The 26126-nt window shown below is 48.0% G+C and overlaps 1 protein-coding gene across 1 annotated transcript in view; it reads left to right on the top strand.

Moving 5' to 3' along the window:
- LOC122366331 (L-2-hydroxyglutarate dehydrogenase, mitochondrial-like) overlaps nt 1-26126 on the top strand; it is a 146841-nt gene that overhangs the window by 43232 nt on the left and 77483 nt on the right. The window contains exons 2-3 of the mRNA XM_043338492.1: nt 6983-7172; nt 13117-13351. Of these exons, the coding sequence (XP_043194427.1) occupies nt 7089-7172; nt 13117-13351 (319 nt within the window). The 5' untranslated portion in view covers nt 6983-7088. The remainder of the gene's footprint in view (nt 1-6982; nt 7173-13116; nt 13352-26126) is intronic.

Raw genomic sequence — 26126 nt, 5'->3', positions numbered from 1 at the left:
GGGGGGGGGGGGGGTCATCGCCTTCAAAGCGGGCCCCCAAGTGTGCGGGCCCCCACCCATTTTTCAGCATCTCCATATTTCATACCCATTCTGCTGAGCGGGCCCCTTTAACTGCACGATAACCCTGAGCGAGTTTGAATCAGAAAATTTGGATAGAACCATAGCTCGGTAATCACCCGGTGTTCCATTTTTGCGCAAATTGACCATGACAGAAATATGCTACTATGACGTGTGAATTCGTATCTTTCGAGGCCGAAATGTGCCCCTTCCGCAACATGCGCCATAGCATATAGGCAATCGGAACTGTTGCCTGCTTCTGTCGGACAAGATTTAAAGGTAGTGTGCCACCTTTGAAAGATTTCCCATTTTATTTTTCCTAGGATAAGAAGCTTCTGTTTTTACCTACTATCGCAAAAAAATCAAAAATGGGCCTAGAATAGTGCCTTTTTCGCCTAAAAGTTTATCGGTTTTTCGATATGTATAACAACTGTAGTGGGCTGACCTGCAAACAGGCGTCGGCAACAATCGCGAATGCGGCGCACATGTGACAATAAGCAAAGGTCATTATAGAGTTACGACGTACGGGAATGAGTTATCAGCTGTCTAATCGTAGACAACACAATGTCGAGCCTTAAACTGTAAGCCTGTATTGGTATTGTTTCTTTTATTTGGCTGTCGAACATTATTTATGGTTTGAAATATGATTTTATGTAAAATAATTGATATGAAAAAGCCGTCTCTTAAGTTATGACCCCATTTTACCACACGCAAGTGGCAGAAATGACAATGATCAGCTGACGCATTTTTCTTGGCCGAAGTCAGAGCGCGCGGCCCGACGCACCACCAACGCACCACAAAGTATGAGCAGAAGCCGCGCCCAAAGCCAGGGCCCCGGTAACTTGAGGTAGCCGAGTCGGGGCAGCGTGCGCTGACCCAAGCCGGGGCCGCAGCTTTGGGCGCGGTCTACCGCATCCCCGCGGGCAGCCCCGGGCTATCACATGACACCGGGAGGACGCGCGGCCCCGGCTTGGGTCAGCGCACGCTGCCCCGACTCGGCTACCTCACGTTACCGGGGCCCTGGCTTTGGGCGCGGTCTACCGCACCACCTAACAGGCGTGTTCGAAACCGCAGGAGATGATGATGAACGGGTTTGTCGAAACTTGATTGGATGAGCATATCGGTAAAAGCGATTTCAGTGTGTGCATTTATTGTTCATAGTGGTGTGAAATGTGGTTGGGGTACGACCGACAACCCGTCGGGGCGAATTTCGCACTGGGGTACTCAAAATTTGAAGAATTTAAGACGATTCGATGAGTTTTGAAGGTATGGATAAGTTCTAAAAATCCGGTTCTCCTTATCTGGGCCATTAACTCCATACGGTCCAGGAAAGCTGGCACACTACCTTTAAGTAGTCCCATGTGCCTGTCCTAAATCATCTATTGGCTGCTGTAGTAGATTGTGCCTTTATTCTTCTTCATTACGTGAATTCGCTCATAAAAAGTTTTAACCCTCGCCGGCACGGGGGAGGGGGAGGGGTTGATGCACCCCCTAAGGTTTTTTTCACGAATAACTCGCGTAAAAAGCGGCTGATCGCGACGTAACTTTCAGTACCCTCGCGTTGATCAATTTGACACCTACCCTAGAAATTTCATGACCCTGACCCAAATGACCTTTGACCTACTTTCCGAGACCATGTTTGGCCAGAATCGCGGTTCGGCGTATGCCGGCTCTCATTAGCCGCACGTTTGCAGTCCTTTCGTGGTTTCAAGCGTTCAAACATGTGATTTGATGCTGCTCCCATGCATAAGGGTGATGTCAGGTCAGGTCAGGTCATTGACCTATAATGATCCTTTTTCAAGTTATGCATGTTTCTAGGCTAGTTTTTTGGAGCTGAGTTCGATTTTAGCAGCCATTTGAACATTTAAGAAGTAGTTTTGGTGCCTTCGTAACATGTTACGAAGCTGTCAGAGGCGGTTGACACGTAGGTAGGGGAGAGTGGGGTAATTTGGCCGGTGGTGTAAATTGGCCGCCCCCACCTGTACGATGTCTAATAAAAGTGAGTGAAATAACTCTAGTCTCAATTCATTTGTCATGGGCAGAAGTAACTGGAGGACAAATGTCAAAACTTTGCCCCTCGTAGTTTTATTCAAAATTAATAAAACGTTAATTTCATTAGAAAATGGTAACTTTTACTTCTGTTTATAAAGTTGTATAACATGTAGTATTTGGGCTAAAAACGAATTCAGACATTATAGCGCCGTTCTTGGGGGTGTTCAGCGGTTCCAAGAGCAATTTTATCTAATTCCGTAAAGCCGCGATGACTTTATAGACAAAAATTTTCAGAATGGCAATATGGGGTAATTTGGCCGGGACTAGCGGGGCAACTTGGCCGGTGCACTCATGGTCACTATGCTGGGACGGCCGAGTTTTCATGGTCAATTGTACCATAAATGACATGATTCATGACCAACTTTGACTACTTTGATTCTTACTTCCGATTGGTCAACTGTAAGAGCATGTGACGTCATCAAAGGTTACCAAACGTTTTTTGCTAATAAATCCTTACATAAAAATGGTACAGCCGCACAAATGGTCTCATTCGGTTCAGCTCGCCAAGGCGCATCGAATGATATGCATGATGACCTTGAAATCACGTGACCTTGAGGTCAAGCGACCTGATGCAACGTGACCTGAGGTCAACCTTTGACCTTGACTTCTCAAGGTCAACACATATATCTTTCGATGCGGACTGACGAGAGAATTACGATGGTACTCGAAGTTTTGGCATAGCTTGATTACTTCAAAAGTTATTCGTAAAAAACTGTGATCGCATCTAGAGCCGCTAATTTGGCTATTTTGACCCCTGTGACCCCTGAGCCAACCTCCAAAATGCGGCAAATGCGTCATAGGACACACGTCATTGCTGAATCTGAAGCTGAATCGCAATATAACAGAAAATCCCGACCGCAAACTAACACCGGCCAAATTGCCCCACACCCCCGGCCAAATAACCCTGCTAGTGGGGCAATTTGGCCGCCTTGCAGACCTTTGTAATACGTCACAATTTCAATATAAGTAATTACTCTATCATTTCAAGTTCACTGTCCAGTAAAGTAAAATGAATGCGACACCTGCCAGCGTTGAGAAAATGCAGAAATGTGTCGTCAATTTTAAGTTATATCGTTTTCTAAAAAAAAGCGGCCAAATTACCCCACTCTCCCCTACTACGAATACCCGGCAGGACCCCTACTGGTTGACCTGACCCGACCTGAATGAACTTCAATATCAGGATATGGATTTTATTAGAACCATCCGGAGTCGGAGTTGGAGTCGGAGTCGGAGACGATTTTTGAAGCCGAATTTGGAATCGGAGTCGGAGTCACCCTAAAATCCATCGACTCCGCAGCCCTGGGCCAGACCGTTGCACCTAGTGCGCTGAAATTTGCGCAACTTATAGAACAAGGATGGGCAACGTGCCTGTGAGGGGTCTCAGCTCGATCGGGCTGGCGGTGAGCACATGGCGCGTGCTCAAAAAGTGCGAATTCGCGTCATAGACTTTACATGTATAAATCGGCTTGCAAAATTGAGCGAAAATGGCTAAATTTGCCCTACACGGGTCCGGTCTCCGTGCAGTATCTCGGTAACCGTGGGTCCGATCGGCATGGGAAACACAGTATCGTGTATGAGAATCGAACGGGCTATCGAATGGTGAGCGGTGCAGGGATGGCACGCGCCACGTGCGCCCATGAGGGCACTTATGCTTGAAAAATTGACGTTTCGGACGTATTTTGGACTTAATGTTTTTTCGGGTGACTGTCAGACGAACGGGTGCCGGGTTCAAACACCACCTGTTGGCAAGAGAAATGTACCGCCTCTCATGGAAAAATTGTGAAAAGAAAAATACGCTATCCACACGGGGGCCCGGGTCACGTCCACCTGGGCTCCGGGCCCCGTCCACCCGGGGCTCCGGGGCCCGTCCACCAGGGGGCCCGGGCGCCATCCACCCGGGGGCCCGGGCGCCATCCACCCGGGGGCCCGGGCCCCGTCCACCCGGGGCCCGGGCCTGTTCTCCCAAGGGCCCGGGCCCGTTCTCCCGGGGGCCAGGCCCCATCCACCCATTCACCGGGGGCTACGGGCCCCATCCACCCAGGGGCCCGGACCCGTTTTTCCGGGGGCTCGGGGCCCGTTCTTCCGGGGCCCGGACCCATCCAGCGGGGGCTCGGGCCCCATCCACCCGGGGGCCCCGGACCCGTTCTCCCGGGGGCCCGGGCCCCATCCACCCGGGGGCCCAGATCTGTTCTCCCGGGGGCCCGGACCAATCCACCGGGGGGCACGGACCCCATCCACCGGGGGCCCGGGTCCTATCCACACGGGGGCCTGGACCCATCCACGGGAGGCCCGGGCCCATCCACCCGGGGCCCGGGCCCCGTCCACCTGGGGCCCCAGGCCGACCCCTCACCCGTGGTGTCCCAGTAGGCATTTCTCGAAGTGGGCTCGTCCGAATAGATTAGGACCTCTCTCCTCTCTCCCTCTCTCTCTCTCTCTCTCTCTCTCTCTCTCTCTCTTTCTTTCTCTCTCTCTCTCTCTCTCTCTCTCTCTCTCTCTCTCTCTCTCTCTCTCTCTCTCTCTCTCTCTCTCTCTCTCTCTCTCTCTCTCTCTCTCTCGAGCGGGGGCCCGCTCGAGCCCCTGACAGAAATTTCGGGGGGTGGGGGGTCAGCTGACCCTCTGACCCCCCTGGCTGCGCCACGGGCCAGCGGTGTAGGAAAGGGGAGTTGAGTCAAGGCCATATCAATATAGTTGAGTATAAGAGTGGGTTTGTGAGGCCTTGGGATATATTTATTGTGATTTTGCATAGCCGTGTTTTTAGGCCACAGAGGTGATATTTCTTTTTGTTGTTTGCTTTTGGTGTTCGGTATACCTTTCGACTTTTATCTGTCAGGGACGTCGTTTAGCTTTCCGAGACGTCGCAAAGAGAATCTGTTCGGTGTGGGTTTCCACCCAAATTCACGAAAATCAGGACACTGAATAGAACACCAAGCTACCTACTATTTATGAATTGTTACAAGTATTGATCGTCCTATTCCTACATGGTGTTACAGGTGGGGCATTCCACGATAGATCGTACCACTTTTTTCCAATTTGACACCCTCATCTCTCGGATTTTAACGATAATTGGTCTAAGGGGCTCTGAATCCTCAGGGGCTCAGGGGCTATCAGGGGCTCTGAATCCTCCTGTTACAATTTCAGGCAGGGCTGCGGAGTCGATGGATTTTCGGCGACTCCGACTCCGGCTTTCAAAAACCAGCTCCGACTCCGACTCCGACTCCGGGCAGAATTGTCGACTCCGACCGACTACAACTCCCGACTCCGACTCCGCAGACCTAGCAGGGCTGCGGAGTCGACAGATTTTCGGTGACTCCGACTCCGACTCCGGCTCGGGTTTCTAAAATCGACTCCGACTCCGACTCCGACTCCGACTCCGACTCCGCAGCCCTGATTTCAGGCATATCAGATGAATAGTTCTGAGTTAGTGTATAACATGTTTTGGATCTTGCGTTGCAGCGCCAAGTTTGGCGGGCTGTAACTCTAAGACGGATAATCTAAATGCCAAATGCTATACGGCATTGAACTTGCATTGAAACAAAGAATAATATGCATTTTTAAAATTTTGAACTATGTCACTTATTGATATAAACTGATGGAGGGTAACTAAAAACCATTAAAGTGGAGCGGATATCTCGCATATTTTACAGTAAAAACCAGGCAAGCGATCGCCCTTCATCCATGCCTGATAGGTTTGTATAGGCACTGGAATAGAGCGACAGGCCGAAGAGGCTTTGTCTATGATAACATGTTTATTTTCGAAATTTATCTTTGGACTAAAACCAAAACCAACCAAGGTAAACCAAACCTACTCAGTACTTATCATCTCATGGAAAACAGTGGTTTATTGGCATTGCTCTCGGTTGGGGGGTAAGCTCGCCCACTCGCTGGGGGTTACCCCGATGTGCTAATTTTATTTTAGAACAGCGATGGTTGGAAAAATCTCATACTTAAGCCAGCCTGCCTCGTCACCCCTCACTACAAACACTTAACCCACGAGCCGCTGGGGGGGGGGGGCATAAAGTTGCCCCCCCCTTTACGTTTTGTGAAATATCTCCGAAACCTGATGAGCTACGAACGTGAAACTTGGCATAGCTTCAAATGAATACCTAGGCAATGTTTGAGAAAAGTTTGGTGGTTGTAGCACCTAAGATGACGTCACAGTGACGTCATAAAGTTTTGTCGTTTTCCGATATGGACCGTTTCTGATGACGCTGAGCATGAAACTCAACTGTAAATGAACTAGACAGCACCTGCTGTCATCCTAAAACATCTAACTACACTTCCATCTAGTTCCTGACCAATAATCGGCCCTTTATATTCGGTCCCATATATCTGATGTATCGTGAGGAATATGAGAGCCGCAAATCTATAATTTCACTTATGACGTCACTGTGACGTCATTTCAAATGGGATCGACACCAAATTTTGACACAACCTCGGCTAGGTATTCAGGAACATGTGTGCAAAGTTTCGCTTCTCTATCTCTTCGCGTTGCGACGATATCGTCGCAGAAGTAAAGGGGGGGCAACTATATGCCCCCCCCCCCCCAGCGGCCGGCGGGTGGCGCGGAGGCCCAGCGGCCGCCGGGTTAAACTATCCTTTCATAACATTTGTATAAATATTAGGGTTGTATAGTATAACATTAATAGTGCACCATATCTCAGTTTTTAGCTAAAAACTTTTTGTTAGCGTTAACTTTTACGCTGGCGTTACCTCAGCTGCCACGCTGAAAGGACAAACACCTAAGCATTTTATTATGAATAACTTAGCCGGAAACGGGGTGGCCGGGCTTCCCCGCGTCCAGGGCTACCCCAGCTTCCCCAAAATGGGTACACCCCATATCGCCTCTACCAGAAACCCGTTCTTCCCCTCGAAGGACATTGGCAGTAGAGCAGGATCGTTCATGTTTATCAAAACAGCCGGCAACTTCCTTTCGCAGCGAAAGGTTGGCTAGGACGAGAGTCATTGTCTTCACTGACTGTATGGAACCTACTCAAGCAGATTTTCGCCTACGAAGTTATCAAACAAATGTTGAAAAATACATCAGCACCATGAAAAAACATCAGGTAAGGTACATCAGCAGTCAGCACCTTACCCACGATCCTCAGCAACGCCCCCTCCCGCCGGTGTCCACCGGTAAAGGGCGGCAGATGAGCGAAGTTTAAATTGCCAGGAGTGATTCCAGATAGCAACACCTGATTAGAATAAAATGCACTTTCTCATATTGCCCCGGTACCCCATTATGCCCCACCTTCCCCTACATTGCAATGCAAGTTCCACAGCATGACGTCACCACTGTTCTCATATCTAGTTCCAAAACGTCCAGTGGTTGGTTGCCGACATCACAATAATCGATCTGCATTGATGAATACGTCTAATGGCTGTTGAAAGCCATTGCCGAAATGTGTGCACGATTACGTGACAAAAGATCGTAAGATAAAGATCGTATGGAAAAAGATCGTACGAAAATGATCGTAAGATAAAGATCGTATGTTGTAAAAGATCGTACGGTAAAAAGATCGTAAGCAAAAGATCGTAAAGCAATTGATCGTATGCAAAAGATCGTACGAAAATGATCCTAAGATAAAGATCATATGTTGTAAAAGATCGTACGACAAAAAAATCGTAAGCAAAAGATCGTAAAGCAATTGATCGTATGAAAAAATCGTAGGAAAATGATCGTAAGATAAATATCGTATGTCGCAAAAGATTGTACGACCAAGGATCGTAAGCAAAAGATCGTAAAGCAATGGATCGTACAAAAAAGATCGTAGGAAAATGATCGTAAGATAAAGATCGCATGTTGTAAAAGATCGTTCGACAAAAGATCGTAACGTTACGTTCGTAAAGTAAATAATCGTATAGAATAGTGTTGTTACGAGCGAGCGAGCGCGGCGAGCGAAGCGAAGTCTTTTGAATATAACGGGAAAATCTCAGTATGAGCGGCCCGGCCCGGCCCGGCCTGTAACGCTTTTGAGAGGCTTATATCTCAGCAACCGCTGAACCGATTGGCCTGCGGTCTTTTTTGCTGGGTAGTCCCATCCCTTCTTCCCCGTAATTGACTACTTTTGATGCATCTCAGTGGCCGTCGTGGCACGTGCCACGTGAGAAGTCAAGGGTGTTCAAGCAGTTTTGCAAAAGTAATGATTTTGAGAGGCCCATATCTCAGCAGCGGCTTGAGCGATTGTCTTGCGGTAATTTTTATAGGGTAGCTGCATCCCTTCTACCAAAGGTCGGATACCCTTGATCTAGGTATGTGAGTGACCCCCAATGCACGTGCAAAATACAAAAAGAAGAGGTGCCAAATCTGTTCCCTTTTTTATTTATTTCGTCATCCTTCCAACAGGCTGATGCGCCCAATTACAGGAAGGCTCCTGCTCCTCCTCTTCCTTACCCCTCCCCCCAGGCTACGGCTAACGTGGGAGCCCACCCCACTCCTGGTGACACAGCTGGGGACGACGTTTCATTTCAGTAACTCGGTAATTACTGGGGCGATTTCGAACCAATGATGGACAATTGACATCTTTAACCGGCCTTCGATAACAATGACTCCTATAACTAGGATTGGATTGAAATTAGGATCCTATAACCAGGAGAATTGCGACTTCTATAGTGATAACGCGATAAACATCTGTTGATGACTCGTAAAGCGATGACGATTCAATATGAAAATGTAACAGTGCGAAGGAAAAAGTATTTTAACGCCGTTTACTTCAGCCGCTTAAGCAACATTTTAACCTTCCAGGCGGTTGGGGGTGGGGTGGGGTGGGGTGGGGGGGGGGGCGGGGGGGAACATGGGTTTAGTTGTATTCACTTCAAATAGGTACATGAAAACGGCAGCACATACATTCATTTATTCGGCACATATACAGGGTGTCTCAAAAGTTCGCTTACAGGTACCAGCCATGCTTTTTTGTCAATAATTCTGAATCAACATGAAATTAACAGTCGAAATTTTGCATGGGCATTGGTAACAACCTTCCTCAAGCAGCTTCATTGTTTTCAAGCGCATTCGACCCTTCATGAGCACACAAAAAGGGTTCACCTCTGACCATGGATCAGGCATGAAAATGGAGGTCGCATACTCGGGTCGGCTGAGAAACTCTCTGCTTCACGAGTAATGGGAATGGTTAGGTCGGAAATGACACATGGCAAAGTGTCGGCGAGGATGAGTACAACATGATGGTCATCTAATAAAAACGGTGGCTAAAATTTTTGAAGGACAAAACCACGCGAGACTAACAGCGCTTTGAACGACCCTTGTACCGCAGCAGACTCGTGCTCCGGAAAGCAGCTGAAAATGCAGTCCTAACTATTGAAAACTGACTAGAAGCTCACAGACAGAGGTTACCCAGTTTCAAAAATTGCAGGTCATCATAAAGTAAAGACAAAATATCATTTAAAATTGTTTATAATATCTATAACGCTAAATTTTGAGGGAAAATAATGCGAAAATCGTCAATGCCGAGGACAAGTGGCCCTCCAAAAGTGTCAATTAATGTAAAGTTTTATCTAACGAAGTTTCAAGAGGCAGATCTAGAGCAAATAGCTTTCTTTTACACACAAAATCCGGACAAAACCGCACGATGGACAGGTTTTGGCCGTTTACGAAGAAGAACCTCTCCTGAGGAAAACACTCCGGAACCCAGCGAAGGTCTTGGCATTGGGAATGACGAGCGTTCGGGATTTGCAAATTTTGCAAAATGTGTCTAAGAAACAGATGGCCGACACATTCTGCTACGATATGCTGCGAAAAATTTGCCCCTGGCACTTCCCATTGGTTCAGGAATGGGGTTGTTTTGAAAAGGAAAATGGTGCTTGGGAGGTCGGCGCCAGTCATTCATGAAGGAGTTAGCGCCAGAGAAGACCTACAAAATACTCACGGATGGTGTCGATGCAAGCTATCGGCTTTCAGGGAGAAGCGGATGTTGCCGGGGAGCTCGTCAAACCTAAATCCGACGCAGAAACTGCGGGGGATTCCCCTACAAGAGCTTGAAAGCTGGTAACCTTTTATCAGCCTCCGGCAGCTGACGGAGTGACGAAAATCGGTATGGGCAAATATTTTTGGAGATACAGCAAAGGGTTTGGTTTCCAACCTTCCGAATCAGTTGTCAAAGCATGCATATTTGTCTAGTGTACACACGGACACCAAAACCTTAGATTTTTGGCCGGTTCTTCTATGCTTTATTGACATGGGAAATGTGTAAGCGAACTTTTGAGACACCCTGTACAACGCGTTGCCTTTAGGTGTCATTGAGCCATCTAAGCTCTGAAATAACATCAATGTATGGTCGAGCTTACGACGGCCACTTACTACGCGAACACAGAAATTGATAAGCTTTGTATGCGCTGGAGTTGGGCTGCACCATGTGAATACCATATTTTGACTGTACGATCTTTATCTCATACGATCATTTGACGTACGATCATTTTCCTTGACGATCTTTAGCGAATACGATCTTTTGTCCATACGAGCATTATGTCGTACGATCTTTATCCATTACGACTCTTTGGCATACGATCATTTTCCTTGACGATCTTTAGCGAATACGATCTTTTGTCCATACGATCATTATGTCGTACGATCTTTATCCATTACGACTTTTTGGCATACGATCATTTTCCTTGACGATCTTTAGCGAATACGATCTTTTGTCCATACGAGCATTATGTCGTACGATCTTTATCCATTACGATATTTTGCATACGATCAACTGCCTACGATCTTCTGCCATACGATCTTCTGCTTTACGATCTTTTGTCCGGTTACCGTGTGCGAACGAACCCTCTTCTAATTTCTGTTAAGTCATTTGACAGGAGTGTCTCTGTCATTTTAACCCGCGAGTTGCTGGGGGGGGGCGTTAAACGCCCCCACTTTTTTCGCCGGGCCATAGCATAAAAACGGCGCGCCTGGGCGCGCCAAATTTTGGGTACCTATAGGGAATTGATTGAAGTTTATTATGACAAAGTTTCAAAAAAATCGGTCGGAAAATTTTTGAGATATCGAGGTTTTAGTGACGTCATGATTTCTGAGTTTTCGACCACGGCATATGTTCAAAAAATCATATAAAATCACAGAATAGACATATAGACATGCCGTAAACGCCATTAGACTGCCAATACCATGGAGAATCAAATGGCTATCTTCGATTATTGATTATCGTTCCGCATTTTCAAAAATCTTGAACTGAATCTTGACAATTTCTCGTGACTACTTCACGACCATGATACATGAATTTCTTAAATTGAACTTTTTTAGCCAAACACGTACACATATGATAAAATGAATGTCACCATCGTGTTCTACGCCCCAAATTACCCATAAAACATGTGTCACAGGCTGCGAATATCAGTTTTTATTTTCGGGGATATGTGCCTGCCCGGTTGACCTGACCTTGACCCTGACCTATGCTTGACTGACCCCTGCATGGAGCTGACACTCTTGTAGGCCTTATATGATGGATTGTGCACCGTTTTGACAGAGTTTATGACGAGAGGCGCCCATTGCGAAGTCCTGAAGTCCATGCTACTGAAAGGTGTTTGACCTGACCTTGACCTGACCTGTGACCTCAAAATTCAACTTTAAAGTACTCATCTGAAGCGTCTCGTCGCGTTCTTTCGTTTGCCGCCTCGTGCGTTTCGCTGCGCCTGTTGGTTCTCGAGTTATCGGCTGGGGGCGTTTAACGCCCCCCCCCCCCCAGCAAACGGTGGGTGGCGAAATACCCCAGCAACTGCCGGGTTAAGTTATTATACCAAAAGCAGATAGGTTAACCAACCACTCTTTTGCTGGAGGGCCGTACGTATGGAATTTATCGGGAATAATTCAAATGTTAAAACCAGTAAAACGCCTTTTGGGCGAAGAACGAGTGAGCGAGATAGTGAGCCCTGCACGTGCGGAAGGGCGAGAGGGTACTTCCAACGGGCTTGTGCAAAGCACCCTTCTAACCGGTCGCTAGCGGTGTGCCAAATTTGAATGCAATCGGCCCAGCCGTTCCTGAGATCTGGAAGCAGCATTCTGCACGTGCGCACGTGCAAACGGGGTCCAAAATGACTTTTGCACGGCACCCTACTAACCGGTCCCCAACCGTGTACCAAATTTGAGCGCAATCGGCCCAGCCGTTCTCGAGATCTGGAAACGCCCCCTGCACGTGCGCACGTGCAGTAGCACCCTAACCGCAACACATGAGAATGCATTGCCTGGTGGATGCCTACCTGTATGCCAAGTTTCAGCGAAATCGCCCCAGTAATTACCGAGTTACTGAAATGGGAACAAATTTGGCGCCTCTTCTTTTTGTATTTTGCACGTGCAGTGGGGGTCACTCACATAGATCAAGAGTATCCGACCTTTGGTAGAAGGAATGCAGCTACCCTACAAAAATTACCCCAAGACAATCGCCCGAGCGGCTGCTGAGATATGAGCCTCTCAAAATCACTACTTTTGCAAAACTGCTTGAACACCCTTGACTTTTCACGTGGCACGTGCCACGACGGTCACTGAGATGTATCAAAAGTAGTCAATTACGGGGTAGAAGGGATGGAGCTACCCAGCAAAAAAGACCGCAGGCCAATCGGTCCAGCGGTTGCTGAGATATAAGCCTCTCAAAAGCGTTACAGGCCGGGCCGGGCCGGGCTGGGCCGGGCCGCTCATACTGAGATTTTTCCGTTATGTATATTGAAAAGACTTCGCTTCGCTCGCTGCGCTCGCACGCTCGTTATAAGGCGACGTTCGAGTTTCTCAGGTTCAGTTTTTGCCTTTTTCGCTGGCTTAAACGCGTGCTTAGTTGAAAAACATACTTGGAGCCAAACACCTTTCGAAAAAATTAAAGTTAAGTAATGTGGCTCATTACCCCCGCTGCAGGAATACGTCATTTCCCCAAAGGGGAGATGCTCGAGACCATTTGCCGACCTCTGCTAGAGAGAACGCCTTTTAGGGTACGACATGGATAACAACTGAACTGTGAGCAGTATGACATGGTATTCTCAAAATAATTCTCTTTTCATTTGTTGCAGGTTCTGCTTGTATTGTCACAAGGCATGGTTCCCAGCCATTTGTTATTGCGGAGACTGGGGTGTGTGCGGCCGGCGTCGGCGGCTGCCAGCCAGCGGCGCCACGGCGCGCCGAGCCGCTCGCAGGTCGACCTCGCCGTGGTCGGAGGCGGAATTGTGGGCGCAGCAGCAGCACTGCAAATCAAGAAGAGATTTCCAACGCTGCAGGTTGTCATTCTAGAAAAAGAGGCAACTTTAGGTAATACCTGCATACGCATAGTGCATACGCAATACGCATGGGGTGAATGAAAAGTGTTGAGCCTAACACAGTTACAGGTGACACAGGTTAACCCGCGCCCTGCTGGGGGGGGGGGGGGGGTGTTTGAACACCCCCCCTTGTGGTTTTTCGCAAATATCTCAAAAACGGCGGCGCTCCGTTTTTGGTACACCTTATCATACATCAATTCTACACATGTTGTGAAAATTTCAGACCAAGGTCATTCAAGGTCAGGTCACCAGGTCACTTGAAGTGACCTCACCTCATAAAAAGTTTCAATGTCTGTCATAGCTACGAGTGACCGATCGCTTTGAAACTTTCAGCGATTGCTAAGAGCAATAGCATGTACAAAATGTATATCTCAGAATTTTGATATCGATGACCTAAGGTCAGGTCAATTTTGCGACCTCCCCATTATAAGTCAATGGGAGAAAATTGAAATGCGCCTCTTTTGGACGAAAGACATTATAAACACTCCCAAACACCGAATTACAAGTGGTTTAGACACACTGAACATGAAAATGGTGTCCGTGACCCTTGTTTGTGCCCTGAGGTCATCTTAGGTCACGAATGGTATCTAACAGTTTTTCGCAAATAACTTTTGATAGAGGCATGCTAGAGCGATGAAAACGCCTTTTATGTGTTCAGCTCGACGATACGGATCGACTGATATGCAACATGACCCTTTCCGGTCAGGTCATGACCTTGACCTGAGGTCAAATTTTCAACTTGACCTTTCAAGGTCAAGTTATAGTTCATTCGATGCGTCTTGACGAGAGGAACACGATGCCGGTAAAAGTAAGCTCGTACAAGGCCTGGGTCAAAAGTTATTGCAGAAAAACTGTTTCCGAAAAAAATCGGCTATTTTTGCAGTTTTTGCCCCCTGCAGGCAAAACCGTTGACGTTAGGTCAAATCTGAGAGAATTACTCAGAAAGGGCGTTAATAGGGCTATCGAATGCACTTTTCCGCGGCGCTGTAGCTCTATTGGTTCCCGAGTTATGCGTTGGCTTCTTGGAAATTTTCGACATTCGACCTGGAAATCGGCGAAATTTTGCCTTCAATGACCTCTGGTGACCTGACCTTTGACCTGACCGAAAAATTGACCGAAGTGATTTCGTCATTATTTTTTGCGCTCTTTCGAACGCCGCCTTTCGCGTATCGCTACGTGGCCCAGGAGCCGAGTTACAAGGGGGGGGTGTTCAAACACCCCCCCCCCAGCAGGGCGTGGAAATCCAGGACCCCCAGCCGGGCGCGGGTTAATGAAAATTTGGTCACATATTTTGCCGCTATTATTATGCGTGAACACCAAGTTTTAGGACTTCTTCAAGTTAAGTCCTAGTCCTTTTTGTTTCGTTTTTAGAGCCCATTAACCCGCGCCCCAGTGGCGGTCTCCGCCAACTTCGCCCTAGTGGGGGGGGGGGGCACATGTTACCACCCACCTCTAACTCAAAAACTAAGAGGGCTAGAAAGACGCGGTAAAAGCAGTCGATAGCTCTCGATGCGTACGTTTGAAAGTATTTCGGTCATTTTTCATCTTAGAGAAATGTTGGGGTCACCAGAGGTCATCTAAGGTCAAAATTAGCGAATTGTCATTATATTTTTCAGAAAACATGCCATTATCTCAGGAACTATGATAGCTAGAAATACGCTGGGAAAATCAATCGACAGCTTTTGAACTCTTCTTTTAATAAGGTCATCATCAAAAATGACTCAGGTCAACGGTTTAGCCTCCAGAGGGCAAAAACTCCAAAAATAACTGTTGTTACGAAAAGTGATTTTCGACAATAACTTTTTACTAAAAAAAAAAAGCTAGGACATTTCTATTGCCAGAATCGTGTTCCTCTCGCCGAGACGCGTCGAATGAGCTATAATTTGACCTTGAAAGGTCAACTTGAAAATTTGACCTCAGGTCAAGGCCATGACCTGTCATGACCATGTCATGGTCATGACCTTGTTCTATGCGTACACACGGATCTAGAGGCATTTTCGTTTTTCTCCATTGACTTATAATGGAAAGGTCACGCCACTGACCTGACCTTTGGTCACGCATATAAAAAATCTGAGATATACAAATTGTAGGTACCCATAGCATCGTACAATCCACCAAGTTTAAAACCTTTCTGACAAACACTGCAGGCTGGACATGATTGCAAACTGTTTTTTTTAGGCTTGGTCAGTTAACTTGACCTGGTGACCTGACCTGACATGACCTGGGGTAAAAAATTTCACACATTGTCCAAAATCGATGTACCAAAAGCTACCCCAAGCGACGCGGCGCACACGCAAAAAACGCGACAGGGTGGTAACATATGCCCCCCCCCCCCACTGGGGCGAAGGTTAATCTGCGTCACCTGTGAGTATGTTAGGCTCAAAACTTTTCATTCCCCCTACGTATACTTTGTGTTAATCTGTGCATGACTGTGGTACCTCTGTATTCCGTAACGCGACCGCGCGTGATTGCTTGGGGGAGGGGCTCTGTAGAGACCATTGTTAGTACACCTTTTTGTAATTGAATTCAACCATTGGCCATAACTGTTTGAGGAGCCATTTCGACAATCGGCATTGAGCACAACTATTCCGGCGTCGTGTGTTTCATTTCACCCATTCGACAAAACAGATTGAACACTGAAATGAGCGATCTGCAAAATAGTTTGACACTTCGCCATGACTTCGGCAATGAGCAAAACTCCTCGGCATTTGGTGATATCACTTCAGCAATATTCAAAACAGAATAAATAGATATCCAGGCTGTTTTTTTAATGGATTTAACACGCCTCGACCATTCACCACTTGAGCGTGAACATTATGGGCATTTCTAAGCAATAAGTCAGTCGTTCCTTAGCCTCTTTCTAAATGGAACAATACGGTAATTGTCAGTCAAGCCATGCAGTACGTTTACCTTACCGGTGGGCATTGCCAATCAATGCCACCGACATTTTTTCAATTACCTTTGACGTCATTTAGTCAAGTGTCAACAAAAAAAAAAAAAACAATGTGCTCCCTTGGGGTTTTTGTTTCTACTTGCAATGCTACGCATACAGCTGAATTCAATATGTGAAATGCATGCATTGAAGTCATTCCCGTCAATGCACCATACCATTCCAATCTAGCACGCCTACGTTGGTCGGTGGGCACTTTATAACAAAAGGTACGATTATGTAAATATCCTATTCAAAGACGAGCTCTTTATTTGCACATCGAATAAACAAACTGTCCTCATGGCGGAAGCTGACGAACGCCGTGCACATCTGCCATGACGGTCGCCTTGGTATCCTGGAACTCCCTCACGAGGGCAAGGTTTCGCCAATTTATGAGGCCTCTCTCATTTCGAGCCCCAAGGCTCGAAATGAGAGTGGCGAAATGAGATTTCGCCATTTCGAGCCCGTTCAGCTGACTTAGAATGAGCGCAAGGTGTTGTTTATCTGTTAAAGGGACTATTCCACCTTCTAAAATGTTGTTAAAACCAGTTAAATTGTGCCCGACTTTGTTGTTGTTGTTGTTGTTTTCCCCGGAGTCCACCGGTGGTACATATATTTAATCATCAACGAAAGAAGCATTTGAGATCAGCATCGGGAGATTGAGTGAAAAGTGAATCAATAAATGGCGCTGCATAGGGCTAAAGGTGAGGAAAGGATTTGTTTAACAGTTAGAATTGATTAGAAGAGTGCAGAAGATTAGTGGTTAGAAGGTTGGGAGGCAGCACCATTTATGATACGATCACAGAAACACTGCAGCCTTCAGTCGCTACAGAGGCCACCATCCATCTCGAAATGGGTTTGTCGCAGTTCTCCACCGCAGTCAAGGCTGGAAGGCCCGGGAAGGGCGGCGCACATCAACAAAGCGACGAGAGCGACATCTATAGGCTGGTGTCAGTCAACCGCAGAGCGTGAGGGAGGGTTACACGTGTGCAGAATCAGCACTACCTGTCAGGCCAATTCGCACACAGAGTAGCGCAGCCGCGGGACCGCTCCATCAGCGATAACAGCGCCACCTACAAAATCCGGAGTCACATGTTGGACCAGCTCGCAGACTGAGCACCAGGTCGCGAACAGGTTTAGCTCAGCTGCGACAACGGCGTCCGCCGCAGACTTGTTCAGCGCCATCTGTTGTTCCGACTTGTAGCTAGAAGTTAGAGGTGGCAAAATGTGGACCCGGGGACCCGGTCTATGGAACCGGTCTGGACCCGGATGGGTCCAGACCGCTTTGGCAAACATAGTCATAGTTGATGCAGTTTCCAGTTCATACTTCATAAGTCCCAATTCCACTTTTGAATTTTAATATTACAGCAGATTGGGCTACCTATTCTATAGCATACTGATACTGGTCAGTCTTGCTTCAATTTCTTATCTTGTCACCTACAACAGAATAAACAAGTTCTAAGTGCTAGCAATCCAGAAAACATTTCACCAAATGTTTGTACGGATCACTTCCATTCAGTTTGCTGTACAGCACCTAGCAATATTTTGAGCTGTAGAAATCAAATACCAATAACATATGTAGGTAAGTAGGGTATGACTGAAATGAGAAATCCATTTATAAATGGACACAAATCCAATTGAAGCAAGGCTGACCAGTGGCATTCTCACCTGCCTTTTCAAAGACATTGACATACCAAAGTCACTATGCCCAACGGAAATCAGAGTTCATGTTTGATATTCAAATGCATTTCATAGCTCAAACAGCTTTGAAATTATTTCTATCACAGCCAGAAGACAACTCATAAAACCAACATGCCCTTGCATAAATCCATAAAGCTAAAAATGAATCCAAGGCATTCTCCAGAAACCGTAGTATTGATAAGATTTTAGCCAACTGCTGCCGCATGGTGGCGCTAGCAAAGCGTATTATACATATAGCGCTCTACTAGCGCCATCATACGGCAGCAGCTGACAAAAAACTGAGTCAATACCAATGCCCTTCTCCAAGGCCAATGATTCCGTGTTGATGTGAAAATGGCGCATTTGTGCGTCATATATGCTATACCTTACGCACGCTAATCTACTGCATAAAGGTTAAATTTTTGAACACGTTCGAGAAGAAATCAGGTAAGTCTCAGAACCCTTGGTATTTATTCTATATCTAGGTACTAACAACAAAATGTAGTTTGTTTTCTACGTTAATAAATTGGCACTTAAGTCATGATCGCAACCTACTTATAACCAACTTGCAGTACTTAAAAGTTTATTGCCATTACGATTTTGCAGTACTTTAACCCCAACAAAATTTTGCAGTGATTTAACGCCTGTTTTGTCCTTGCATTGCTATCGTGTCGACATTTCTGGCGAACCTCACACAGTTTTCATGTTTCTATTTTGATTTTGAATGTTGTATCGTTTGGGGCCTTTGATAGTTGATAATATTTGTAAGGACTAATGAATTTAATTCTAAAAACGAATATCTTTTACCAAGAATATTAGAAAAGGTATGTATCAGTATGGTTATCTTGTTCCATGTTGATGTTAGGTTCTTGTTCTGACTCTGGTGAAGGCACTGCTCCATGGATCCCCAGTTCACATCATTTTTAGCAGCTGTAGTAAAAGTGGCTTAGGTTAGCATGAAATTCATTGGTCTACTTACTTCTTATATTCTTAAATATGACCTGAATCTGGCTCCAAATTACAAACTGTGAAGCGAAGTGAAATGACCATGGCATGAGTTTTTTACTTTGCAACACAAGTATGCCCAATTGGAAAGAAACTATTTTCTTTTGCTATACCTACAACTGTACACAATTTTCATAATGAATTTCGGGAACGGGTCCATCTGGTTCCAACGCTGACTTAGACCGGGTCTGACCGGTTCCAGAAATGTGCCAGTCAGACCGGGTCCGGGTCCGGGTCCCAAAATTTTCCAGTTTTGCCACCTCTACTAGAAGTTGCCTTCAGTCACTGCAGCACAAACAGGTTGACACTGGAGAACAGAGCCGACCTGCAGATAAAGTTGCCTTCAGTCGCTGCAGACCTCCCGGTGTCACAGGCAAACAGTCCTTAGCCATGAGGGAGAGGCCTTAATCAGGGCGATCAACACTAGACTGACATGGCGCACAGTCTCTGACGAACAGTGCAGCCCGCTGAGGTAGATACTATCGGAAATATCACTCCTTCCGCTGCACGGGCGAAGCATCTCCGCGGGCGGCCCGGAGACCAGGCAACCAGTCAGTCGTAGCGGAACTATTATTGAGTGCACCAACACCAGTGACGTCGGTTTTCGCAGGAAACTTTATAGATTGGATGACCAGGAACACGGTTCTGGCATTTATTTTTCATTAAACATCTTAGGCTTCCCATATTCCAAACACAAACTTTCAAATATGTGACGTCACAGCCCAAAATTACCTCCTTCCCCAGGCCATATTACTGTCATAAAGCTGATTCTTTTTACTCTGTAGGCACCACAACAAAATTCAGACCAATTTTTAAGCGATTTTTCAACGAACAAACCCATTTAAATCAGAATGACTAAACGAGGTGACGTCACACTAACGGTCGCTCCATGTTGAAGATAGGGCCTTGTACAAGGCCCATTTTCAAATGAAGGGAACGAATTTCTTCAACACCAAGAGGCCGCGGGGGTTGCAACCTAGATAGATAGTGGTTTCTGAACCTCGCCGCAAACTCGGCTATCTCAACTCAAACCCCATGTTAAAGGTGGGATAGTCCCTTTAAGTGTGGGACTAATGCGCACAAAGAAATATGGTGAGCTCCGAACTCAGCCGAACGTATATGCTGGGCAGGGGGCTGTCATCCCGGGACCGCCCGTGTATTATTCGCCAATCAGCTTAACACTACCAGTGACGTCACTGGAGGACCGCCAATCGGGGCCGGCCGGCCGGCCGGCCGGCCGGGCCCGTAGAAAGCCAAACGCAGACGTTTTCAGAAAAGCGTAAGCCGTATAGATAAAGTGGTGGATGGATTTTTGTTGTGATTCGGCTCTCCAAGAGTGCGTCAGGGTACGAGGACCCGGACAAAGGTCATGGTGAACCGGCATCTGATAAAATTCGCTCACCACTTAGCAGCCGACTTCGACCCGTCGCCCTCGTAAAACACAAAAACTTGCCGGTCATCAATCCACCTGCATCTCTGCATCTGCTTACTACCTATATCGACTAGTTACTGCAGCCGTTTTGGAGCGGCTCACGGCTGCTCACGGCCGATAACACACCGGGCGTGCGCTAGCCGCTGGTGCTAAGCGCTAACCATTGAGTGCGCGTGGCCGAGGCCGACTGCCGCCCCGATGGCGCTGGCCCCCCGACACCGGCGCGGCGCTGCTGATCCATGGAGGGGGGGGGGGCTGCTAATTAGTTGAGCCGGAATTGGGATAGAAGCCGGTATGGGATTGGGATAGAAGCTCAGCGAGACTAAGGGATTGTGTGGTGCCTTCGGTAAGCCCCTCAAAATCACCCGTGTAGGGCCCTCAGGGCCGCCGGTTATGAAGCCTTTGGAGGCACTCACAGGTACCGGTGTGAGGCTCTCAGAGGCATTGGTGCGGGGCCCCCAGAGGTGCCGCTGTGGGCCCTCAGAGGCGCCGGTGAGGGTCATCACAGTTGCCGTTGTGGGCCCTCAGAGACACTGCAGTGTGGGGTTGTCACAGTCGGTTGTGGGACACTTAGAGCTGCTGGCTCGAACCCTTTACAGGCCGACAGGGGCTCTCAAAGACCGACAATTCGGGCTCTCAAAGACCGACAATTCGGGCTCTCAAAGACCGACAAGGGGTTCTCAAGAGGTGTGCGGTGCCTTCGGGAGCCCTGTGGAGTCCTTAGAGACCAGCAAGGTACACTCAAACGCCAGAGGGGCCCTCAGAGTCGTCGGTGTGCGGCCCTCAAAAGTCACCGGTGAGTGGCCGTCCGATGCGCAGGTCCCGTCTGAGGCCGTCAGAGGCAGTCCGGCGTTGAGCCCCCAAAGCCGCCGATATATGGCCTTAACCCGCGCGGGGCTGGGGGGGGGGGTATATTTTACCCACCCTCGCGAATTTTTGCAATAACTCAAAAACGGCGGCGCGCAGCAACGCCAAACTTTCAGTGCCTTTTCTTACATCAATTTGACACGTTCCCTGAAAGTTTGAGCGAAATCCGTCGGAAATTTTTTGAGAAATTGACGTTTTAGTAACGTCATGTTCGCCATTTTCGCCTCAAAAACCGCGAAATTTCAAACGCCGCTAACATCTTCATTTTTAAAGGAATCAAGACGTAACAAAAAAGGTTATACGTAATTCTACTTTGTCTATCGAATGGCTATCTCGATTTTTTGAAATTTTGGATTTTGGTCAGAGTTTTTAAAAAAAACTGACTTGTGGGAAAATAATTATACAATCCAAAATTTTGGGTGTATCGAAAAAACCGGAATATATGTCAGAGAAGTGGTCTATGTGCACATACATACCAATTTTGAGAAGAATCGGCTAAAAAATGTGGGAGTTATTAAAGATTTCATGACGTCACGACACACAAAATTTTTTAAAAATGAATTTTATGGAAGTTTTAGACCTCGTACGGAAACAAAAATAGCACCATTCGATTCGCCGTGAAAAACTGCATCAGATACACACCTTTTTAGGCCTCAAAAACCAACTTCAAAATTTGACCTCACTTGACCTGACCTTGACCTGACCTTGACCTGAAATTCATCCAGATGTGGTCCATATCACCTATTGAGTGTGCCTATTGAATTCTATCAATAAAATGACCCATAAAACATGTGTCGCACATGCCCTTTTCTATATTTTGTTTTTGGTGACCTGACCTGACCTGACCTGACCTTGACCTTGACCTCTGAATGATATTTTATGCAGCGAATATTGTTCTGGTAGCCTAAGAACATGTTTTGGGCAATCAGTCTCAGTCCATTCTTCGGCAACTACGGTGCAAGGCCGATACTGTAGAAACTTGCAATTTGTACCCTTGACCTGACCTTGACCTTGACCTCAAGGCTCAAACTTTAAATTAAGTACATGTTTTTAGTTGTTCGTGATGAAATCTTTCGATTGGCGTTTGAGTTTTCCAAATCGGACCATTAGTTCGGGAGATAACAGGGGGGGGGGGTAAAATCTACCCACCCCCAGCCCCGCGCGTTCGGCTGGAGACCCCAGCCCCGCGCGGGTTAAGAAGCACTGGCTTCGGGACCTCATTCAGGGGTGCCGGTTGCACTCAGAGGCGGCAGTGTGGGGCTCTCACCGGTGTGGGGCCTTCACAGCCGCCGGTGAGGGCCCTCGCAGGCGCCGTTGTGGGGGCCTTCAACCATTGGTTTAGGGGGTCATCGCAGGCGTGTGTGGAACCCTTAGAGCTGCTGGTCCCTGATAGGTCGTTAAATGGCCTGCCCTCGGCGCCGCCTGCCCGGTGCCGGGCGGCGGCTCCTGTCCTTACGTCCTCAAACACGCCCGAGGGCAGACGGTAAAGGGCGAGGAAAGGAAAGTAGAGACGAGGTTAGGTGGCATGATGGGGATGGGGGCGGGTCGCCTCACCGCACAGCGTCGTCTCCTCTCGCCCCCGCGCGGCGACTGACTGACTGTGCGGCACCGCGGTCGGCCCGCCTCCCCTGTTTGTAACTCTAGGGTGTTATCACTGCCGGCGGCCCGGCCGTGTGTACGTGTGTACTTTACTGCCCCGTTCTCCTCTCCCGTCCCCTCCCCGCCCCAGCCTCCAACCCACGATGGCCGCTGCGCCGGTCTCCCGTCCGTTTCCCGCTGGCCAGAACCTCAGTTATCTTTGTGCAATAACAAACCGTTCCTGGCCTTAGCGCTCACTCCCGTGCTTACAACCTCGCAGTGATGCATGTCATCCATTTGGCCATTTGAGGCCTGCCCTCGGCGCCGCCTGCCCGGTGCCGGGCGTCGGCTCCTGTCCTTTACGTCCTCAAACACGCCAAAAACTGCCAAAACGGAGTGACCTGTAGGTGTTTGGTAAGGGCCCTCAGAGGTCGCCAATAGGCCCTGAGAAGCCGGCAAGGGGCCCTCAAAGGCCGACAAGGGACACTAAAAAGCCGGTGTGGGGCTCTTATGGAGAGAAGTGTGGCTCTTCGGGGGGAGCATATAAGGTGTTCTTCCGAGCCCTGTGGGGCCCTTCTGAGTCGAAAGATGCCAGCCAGCGTGGACCCTCAGCCGCCAATTGGCGTCGCAAGGCCCCTCGGGCCCGAGAGGCCCCCTGATCCGATGGGGGCACGTGCCCCCTGCTCCCCCCGGGTGCAGATAGAGAATGCAATCGGCGGTGCGGGACACAATAATTGCAATCGTTCCTTCTCTCGTCGCGAGATCGCCCATCCGACCCATATCCCATGATTGTCAACCCTGGGGCTCGGGTCGGCAATGTACCGGCCAGGAAATCAGCTATAGGTGAGTAAAAAGTTATCAAGAGTCATTAGTTGTCGTTACGTTCAGTAATAACAACTATACAGTGCCAAATGTACCCGACGAACAGCTTGGAGCCGGGCGCCGCCCGGTCTCCACCAGTGACGTCACGCTAATGCTTAGCGACCGGTCCATTGGAAATCACGGGATGATTCTACCTCTCTGATACGGCCTTGATGCTGGGTGTGCCGGCTGAGGTCGGTCTCGTCCAGTGAACACTTAAGCCCGGTTCCTACTATGAGGTTGCTTCAGGCCACATCAGGCCACATTAGGCCAGATCAGGCCAGATCAGGCCCAATCAGGCGTTCAGGCCAAAGTTGAGCCGGCGTCGGACGCTCGGCCTGATCAGGCCGTTTCGGCTGGTCGGCGTGGTTGTGTGTGTTTTTATAGGCGGAGCATGTGTTTTATTTGTGTGTTCTTTTGTGGTTGTTACATTTTTTTCCTCAGAAGAGGAACTTCGAAGAGGCTCCGATTCTGTTAGCCGTAGCGGCAGTCGTTGGAGCTGTTATACCGGTATATGCGTTACGATCAGTGTATTTGAATTTCCGTTCAATTGAGATCAGTATCCGATACACAATATCCGAAAAAAAAAACTAAGAGCTATCGGAGCTATTGCACCAATCTCGCGGTGGTGATGGCCAAGCATTCGACCGCGAACCGTTTGGTCCTGGGCCCATCGTCCCAATATCTTATCCTGTCCGGTTTGTGCGACATGAAACACCGGAAATTGGGTAAATAGTAGGGTTACCCGCGTGCTCCGCAACGCTAAGGGGGGATTTTTTTACCCGTGGGTTGGTCTGTGTCGATTTGGTTGGTAAATATCCATTTCGTTCGATTGCTTTTTGACGGCCAAGCATTTTGTAAGAAAACAAAAAGATACATCGCATCGAGGTGCCCGTGTCGTATTATCATGCGTTCTACGAAGTAGTTTTGGTGCCTTCGTAACATGTTACGAAGCTGTCAGAGGCGGTTGACACGTACTACGAATACCCGTCACGACACCTACTGGTTGACCTGACCTGACCTGACCCGACTTGGTCTAAATGCTTAAAGACATCATCTGTGATCAAAACTAACACGATATTCGTGATCAGCACCCCGAAAAACCTCTTAGCAGCCACACTTTGCGACTTTCTAACAGGTCCCGATTTTCCCGACTTTGGGTCATTGACCTGACCTGGAAGGTCAACCAATGACCTAGGACCTTAAAATTAGGTATTATCGGCTTCCTCTCGTCACGGGCAACACGCTTGTTTTTTCCGCGAAGCTCTAGCTCGATCAGTGGCCAAACGGCAAGGGGGGGTCCAACCGACCCCCCTCCCCCTACACATTAGAAGGTGGCAAACGCCGCACACATGCGAGGGTTAATGGCACGCTGCTATTGCTAATTCGAATTTATACAAATGTTGTCGAACCTGCTGTCAAGGTAAGGTCTACACAGCAATTATTATACCTTGCAACTAAATCAAAGGCATCAGCTGTATAACTTGGAAACCCGTTGGCCTGTGCTTCACCCTAGAGGCTTAGCGTACCATTACGAGACAATGGAGAATTTGAAAGTGTCTGAACTTAAAATGATGCTGAAGGCACGCGGTCTTAGCTGTAAAGGAAACAAGGCTACGCTTGTAAATAGATTGGTAAATGTGCTAGGAGCGCGGAATACGTTAGATGCCGAGCCATGTTTGGAACATAGTGCAGTTCATCCCGATGACAGTGTGTCCCGTGTTGAGTCCCCGTCTGCTTCTGTGTCTCCTTCAAAAGTTAAGTCTGAGTTAAGGCGCGCAGAGGATGCAGCCGATAGAGCCGCTCTCATCGAAAGATTAAAGTCATTAAAAGAAAACAGCTCATTGAGAGTGAAATTACTGAATAGACGTGGACAGGAGCTGCTGGAAATTCAGGCGACCTTAGATGAATTAACTGCTAGGGAGCAGGCGTTAAAGACGTATAGAAATGATGATGATTTAAGCCCATTACCAGCGAACTTTCATTCGTTACACTCACATGAGACGGAAACCACTCGCATCTCTCACTCTCACGCTAACCCTACACTCCAGTACGCTCCAAACTTGAGACCGGATATATCTCAGCAAGTACCACCCGTGTTTAGTCGCCGCGCTCATGAAGGCACATCTGCTGCTTTAACCCTCGCCCTGGCAGGGGGGGGGGGGTCGATGCGACCCCCCCTAAGGTTTTTCGAAGATAGCGTAAAAACGGCGGCGCGCACAAATCTGGCACAGCCTATGGGGCAACCTTTTTACATATGACCTGAAATTTTCAGGTCCGGGTGACCTTGGGTCAGGTCACCAGGTCAGAATTACCGGTACAAGGTCATGGTCAAATTTCAATGGCGGCACCGCAACTGGCTCTTCTTCCGGTGCCTGGAGTGACTGAGTGATCCTGGTCGGGGTCAGTCCGGAC

This window comes from Amphibalanus amphitrite, unplaced genomic scaffold (assembly GCF_019059575.1).
Source record: "Amphibalanus amphitrite isolate SeventyFive unplaced genomic scaffold, NRLGWU_Aamphi_draft 000797F_arrow, whole genome shotgun sequence".
NCBI lineage: Eukaryota > Metazoa > Arthropoda > Thecostraca > Balanomorpha > Balanidae > Amphibalanus > Amphibalanus amphitrite.
This window is presented reverse-complemented; position numbering and strand designations above follow the sequence as displayed.